The 6908-nt window shown below is 33.9% G+C and overlaps 1 protein-coding gene across 2 annotated transcripts; it reads left to right on the top strand.

Annotated features, from left to right (window-relative positions):
• Nucleotides 1–5935: 5935 nt before the first annotated feature.
• Nucleotides 5936–6908, top strand: LOC135201275 (adhesive plaque matrix protein-like). Of its 2 annotated transcripts, none has more exons than XM_064230148.1 (4): nucleotides 5936–5982; nucleotides 6137–6226; nucleotides 6357–6494; nucleotides 6630–6908. In XM_064230148.1, the coding sequence occupies exons 1-4, from the start codon at nucleotides 5971–5973 to the stop codon at nucleotides 6816–6818; spliced, it is 429 nt and encodes a 142-aa protein (XP_064086218.1). In that variant the 5' UTR covers nucleotides 5936–5970; the 3' UTR covers nucleotides 6819–6908. The 2 variants fall into 2 exon arrangements, with proteins under 2 accessions (XP_064086218.1, XP_064086217.1); XM_064230147.1 differs by having other exon boundaries at nucleotides 5949–5991.

The following is a 6908-nucleotide window of genomic DNA, read 5'->3' as shown; positions in this document are numbered from 1 at the left end:
CTAAATGGAATGAAGAGGTATCTTAAAATTTATTAGGAATCTTTTGCTAATAATCTTTTGCAAATCGGTGTTTTCTATTATTTTTATTCTATAACCCACCATGAACTGTGTATCAGTTTTCCATACGCAATAATCCATTTTTATTAAACAAGGTCGAGAATTTGTTTCGGACCTCATGTAATCCGCAAATTACTTAACGTAGCAATTCTGGTTACATTTCAATAACTGTATATATTATATAGTATATATATATATATATATATATATATATATATATATATATATATATATATATATATCGGGTGTTTCAAAATTAGAACAAATGGAAATTTATGAATTTTTTATTATAGCCTCTCTCCAAGTACATTATCTTAAGTTTCTATTAAGCAATTTTTCATTTAACATTTCTTGTATTTTCAGACTGAGTGACAGAGTTAGATACAGCCATGGCTAACGACTCGGAGGAAATTAGATGGATTGACCGAACCCGGGCTATAACCTTCATTTCACGTTCCTGGATGGCCAAATACATTAAAAGAGATTAATCCTTTGTTAAAAGAAACTGGAACAAAAATCCACATGACTGTCATCGCGAAAAAAGTGAGAATCTTGGAAGGCCTGAAGTCCTTTCTCAGGAGTCAAAAGACATCATAGCTGAGGCAGTGGGTAGACCAAGAAAGTCTTTGCGTAAATTGGCGCTTGAACTAGAAACAAAAAGGGGAAAGAAGAGAAGTTATAGTGCTGTATATCGTGAGTTGAAAAAATCTGGTATCAAGCCATTTCATGTTATCAGCAAGCCCAACATCACTCAGCAACAGAGAGAAGACCATGCTTGGTTTTGTGGTTCATTTCTTAAAAATTGGGATGAAGCAGACTTTCTCCATGCTGCCAAATCAAATGAATTCTTCATTTACACAGTCAGGAAGCCAAATCATAAAAATGACATCATTTGGGCTGCAAAGTTGGATGATATCAGCGATGACGTGTGCTATTGCCAAGTTGTGAAATTTCTTGAATGTTTGGGAATGTTTCTGATTCACAGCCAAATGGTTAATGTGGGTCATCAAGAAAAAAGGACAGTCATGGAGTGGCGAATACTTCAGAGAACTGTACTTACTGGTGGAGTATTTCCTTTCCTCAAAGATCCTGAAAATGTGTTATCTGTTGAAGAAGTCACATTTTTGCATGATAAGGCACCATGTTTCAAGGCTCTTGAGACACAGGAGCTGCTTCGAAACAGTGGTATCGATTTCTTCTCGTCAAGTGAATTTCCAGGTAGCTCCCCTGACCTTAATATGTGTGAAAACATTGGTAGTATCTTAAAGGTTCGTGTTGAAGTGCGCACAGTGAAATGGAGTTTGAGTCTCAGCTTTTTTGCAATTTGCTGAAATCATACCCCTCAAGAATGCAGGCTGAGGTACAGGCAGATGGAGACCTCACAAAATATTAAATACTCAGAGAGAACCTTAAATAAATACCTGTTCAGAATTACTTTTTTTTTTTGTCCATATCAATTTTAGTTTATGCTGTAGAGGGGGGGGCTCTAATTTCGAAACACACCCCGTATATACCACACACATATATATATATATATATATATATATATATATATATATATATATATATATATAATATATACGTATATATATATATACATATAATATCTAATATCTATATGTATTTATATATATATATATATATCTATACATATATATATATATATATATATATATATATATATATATATATATATATATATATATATATATTTATATATATATATAGTATATAGCTTAGTCTACAATCTCATATTATAAATTCTTGAAAGTTGAATCCTCATCAAATTGTGTCAAGATGTGTTAAAGTTACTTCATTTACTTTATAACAAAACATATTCAAGTTACTTCATTTACTGAACTTATCTCCAAAACCCGCGCATTTCACACCAAGAATGCCTAGAACCAAAACAGCAATGAAACTTCACTGAATTGCATCTGTTGGAAATAAGATTATTAAAGAAAAATGGCAAAACTTCGAAGTCTTGTGAAGGGGTTAGTCTTTCATCATCTTTACCATACAAATATAAGAATAGGTCTTTCGTCCGTTCGGCATTCAAATTACCACCAGATTCGATAAAATGGGTCATAGTAGTATTAAGGAATTACCTTTAAAAAAATTTTTGGCTTTCGGAAAAGATAATCGTCATACACAGTCCTTGTATCTGATGTATATCCCCAAAAACAGTATTTATGTACATTTTCTGTATTAAATGCAGGGAATAGGTTCTAAAAATGACGACAATCACTCTAGGTACAAGACTAGCAATAAGAACCAAAGGGCTAGACCATTATTCCTCCAAGGCTAGACTATGCACTGATGACTGCAGCCGCAACCAATATGTTTCTGTGTTCCATTATCGTTGATTCGTAAGTTGCCAGGGTATGGTAATAAAGCCCTTAACTCGTTGGCCTAGGCTTGTAAACCGTCGAGAGACAGATTAGAAAATATTAGGCTAATCATTGCTACCATCGCCCCCGTTATAATCAATAACGTTCATTTTACCTGTAGTTCTTGATGCCATCAGTAAACATATATATTCGACTCAATTAATGTCCGCGATACATTGGTGGTTGCAATCTACGGTTATTTTTGCAGAGCAATTCCAAATATGTATGACCGCCAGTGGGGCAAGCGTTAACTATTTGCCTAAAAGCTGGCAATGCCATTCAGAGTCCCATCTGCTGACAAATTTATTTTCTGTTCTGCACCGGCATATAAACAAGGACAAAACAAAATAAAAAAAATATACGTGAAAAGAAAATAATTAAAGTGTGAAAATATTTACAGAACCATAAGGGATTTAAAGTGTAATAATATGTGACCGAATTCATAAAGAAATTTAAAACACAAACAAATAAAATACACGACACCAAATTTCTTTGAGATTTCAGTTTATATTTACGCCCATTTAAATTTTGCATAAAAGGATGGTCAAATATAAACTGTTTTGCTTTTATACAAAAACAAGCAAACACACACATATACATACGTACATACAAGCAAATATATATATATATATATATATATATATATATATTATATATATATATATATAAATTAGGATAACTACCTAAAAACTCTTCGTAAACTAATGTATTAGAAAACTATACTCTAAAGCCGCATTTTTTTTTTTTTTTACTTTATAATTATTATCACAAAAATAAAAATAAATAATGTATGATAAAACATGTATATTTTAATCCTTGTATACAGAAATACCCATTTGAATACAACAGTCAAAATAATATTATGAACGTATATCTAAATACGAACTACACACCCTTCAAAGATCGAACTACAATGAGATCAAAAACTGTCAGGTTAATGGCTTACCGGAGAGAGAGAGAGAGGAGAGAATGAGAGACGAGACGAGAGAGAGAGAGAGAGAAGAGAGAGAGAGAGAGAGAGAGAGAGAGATATTAACAATGGAACAAGTTTTTTTTTTTTAAGCGCAGGTATATGATTATATACTAAATATATATAAATATATATATATATATATATATATATATATATATATATAATAATATATATATGTAATATATATATGTGTGTATATGTGCGTGTGCGTGTGTATATACACACACATAAATAGTCACGAAACCATTTACAAAAAAATATTTATTCGGTAAAATGGTGGCTGCTGTAAAAGAATAGGGGTACGGAACATTATAAGCGTTTCCTTTTGTTACTCTATTTGCGTCCAAAATATCTGAAAGAGTGAAATGAAATATCGAAGGAAAAACTTCAGCGAAGTCAGGGCACATTTGCATATAATTACAACGTTGTTACAAAGCTCCCTTTGAAGGGCGGATCTATTCTATGGGCCTCTTTGAGAGCATCCTGCCAAAACGGAAACTGCTGGAGCCTCTCATTGTTACCAAAGAGAGAGAGAGAGAGAGAGAGAGAGAAGAGCTGGGGTCCTGATCCCCCTGTTTTTCTGGTAATTCAAATTATTTTCAATGAAGAAAACTAAAATTATTTGATATATAAGTTATTCCCATATTTTGACTTTCAAAATTGAAAACTTTTATAAAAAAAAATTAACTCTGTAATTACATATGGGAGGTTACCTTCCTATATCACTATTATTTATCTACACAAAGACAATGTCAAATCTTTACGGAAAACTTCTAACAAAGAAAATCCAACATAGTCTCAACGGACAAAAATAAAAGTTTGCAAACAAGTTATTAATAGTGACTATTTTCAGCAAAGAAAATCAAAATTCCTGATAGATTCAAAGTTTTCAAGAGAGGCATTTACCAACAATACGAAAAAATAAAAAAATATTAAAAACTCGATGAAGGTTACTCTGCTGCAATATTCTTTACCAATAATAATAATAATAATAATAATAATAATAATAATAATAATAATAATAATAATAATAATAATAATAATAATAATAATAATATGGACACTAGGTACGATCCCAAGATCCCTGAAAAGGAACCTGGATAAACTAGATGCTGAAGTAGCTCCAGGATTTATGAAGAAGAGTGTGTTCCTGGAAACAGCACACACAGTAAGAACAGCGATGGATTCCTAAGGAGGTAGGATGCAACCTGGAACCCCACACTATAAAAACAACCAGTCAAATAGGATGACTGTGATAGAAAAAAAAAATAATGAATAAGTGTGATACATGTACATTTAATACTAGGCCACAAATACCTCTTCGCTTCTCCATTTCTTTGCACCCATATAGTTTCGGTGTGATTCAATGCTTATAATAATAAGAGATTCCGAAATTGTAAGGAAATCTAAGAGTAAAAGAGGTCATTGTGGCATAATGGGACATGTCAAATGTAGAAATTATTCAGAATAATGCACTGAAAGTTATTTATTGTTCATGGTGCAAATTCTTTGCAATTAAACATTTCAGCTCAAAACACAAATGAACAAAAATAAATAGCGTTAAAAATATTGTGCAATGACCATATCAAACAGAAAACTAATTTGAAATGTATTTCCACCTCCATCGATCTTACTAAATGTTAAAGCAAACGCCGATCGTACCAAAATAAATTTCAATATAGCGCATACGTAAATGAAATGGAATCGAGTTTGTAAATGCATTCCCACGGACTCTTTGACATTCATACGTCAACTGAACGCTCTCACGCCCCATCATGTGCGCAGGTAAGGCAAAATGAGAATTACATATGGAACATGCTTCACATGTTTCATCTAAGAACTTCAATATGAAAGCATGCAAACATATTTTTTATGAGAGAGAGAGAGAGAGAGAGAGAGAGAGAGAGAGAGAGAGAGAGAGAGAGAGAGAGAGGAATTCTTTGCTTCGAAGAGAGTAATAATAATAATAATAATAATAATAATAATAATAATAAGGTTTATTTCCAATATTTACATTAGCTAACAAAGGATAAAATGTATTTCAATGCATATGTTACATTTCAAACTACTTACAGTTTACTATATACAACAACCTGATTGAACATCTTAAAAATACAAAATAAAACGTAGCCCTGCAGAGAGAGAGAGAGAGAGAGAGAGAGAGAGAGAGAGAGAGAGAGAGAGAGAGAGAGAGAGAGAGAGAGAGAGAGAGAGAGAGAGAGAGAGCAAAATATTGTACCACTCCCAATGCAAATTCCATATGAAATACAAGAAGGAAACAAAGAAACCGCTAGGTCATTTTTAAATAGCGCGACTCCCAAGCAAGCACGTACTTCACATCGATGGCCCCTAATGAACTCAAGGGAATTTGTGGGCGGTTGTTTTCCTCCCTAACGCCCGAGGGAGACCTATATGGGTCAATGGACCTTCTCGAAAACCACCTAGTGATGATCAAGGTCGGCAATTTCGAAGCCATTCCTATAAAAGCTCAACTCCTCCCTCGTTAGACATCATTTTCTTCTTGACTTTCCAGCAAATAGCACAATCATCATGTATAGGAAGGTAGGAGTGGTAAGAAGATGCTCTTGCTGTTTTAACTTCTTTCCTTTAGTATAGGAACTGAAATTTTTCTCTTCGTCGGTGCCAAAAAATGGTCAAAGCTATAAAAGACCATAGTAAAATAATATTGTTAACTTCCACTCTCTCATTCCGATAGGTTGTTGTTCTGTTCGTGTTAGCGGGGCTGGCTTTGTCTGTTCCCTCCGATACTTATGGGCCTCCTGCCCACCATCAGACATACAAAGAGGTAAGAAAACAAAAACACAACAAATGGTCATACTGATCCTTCTCATCTTCAATAAGATCATTTTGAACATTGACAATAAACCTGTACAACGGCTCCATTTAAAATAATCCATTTATTTTTTTATTATCAGGAACCCCAGCCTTACCAGTACCAGTACGCTGTTCAAGACGAATATGCTGGCACAGACTTCGGTCAGACAGAGGAATCCGACGGTCAAACAGTGAAGGGGTCGTACACCGTTCAGCTACCAGACGGACGCAAACAAACAGTGAGTTTTCTACTAATTTATAACAGCAGCGAACATCACCTCAATCTAAATTCCATTTATTTTCATTTTGACGATTTTTTTTTTCCTGCAAAAATGTCATTTCATTTTAATATCCACTCCAACTTTCATTTGCAGGTGACCTATGTTGCCGACCACTATGGAGGTTATAAAGCTGAGGTTACTTACTACGGAGAGGCCCAGTACCCGCACGAATATGGGCCCCCCATCACCTTCAAGCCCCAGAGCTACCACGAGCCTGCATATAAGCCTGAGCCTTCGTACAATCCTGCACCTTCTTACACTCCCGAACCCTCTTATCACTAGATGATGTCACGACAACTCTTCCCTTGGCAATTTTGTCCCAACGAGATTTACTGTACATTATTTATCCCAACATAAATTATTGAGAATATC

Source organism: Macrobrachium nipponense, chromosome 28, assembly GCF_015104395.2.
Source record: "Macrobrachium nipponense isolate FS-2020 chromosome 28, ASM1510439v2, whole genome shotgun sequence".
NCBI lineage: Eukaryota > Metazoa > Arthropoda > Malacostraca > Decapoda > Palaemonidae > Macrobrachium > Macrobrachium nipponense.
Note: the sequence above shows the minus strand (reverse complement) of the source record. Positions and strands in the feature narration are given on the sequence as shown.

Coding starts and splice junctions, on each gene's coding strand:
- LOC135201275 (XM_064230147.1), top strand. CDS start 5,971: ATGTATAGGAAGGTAGGAGTG. Junction 6,227..6,356: donor ACCATCAGACATACAAAGAG/GTAAGAAAACAA, acceptor TTTTATTATCAG/GAACCCCAGCCTTACCAGTA. Junction 6,495..6,629: donor CAGACGGACGCAAACAAACA/GTGAGTTTTCTA, acceptor TTTCATTTGCAG/GTGACCTATGTTGCCGACCA.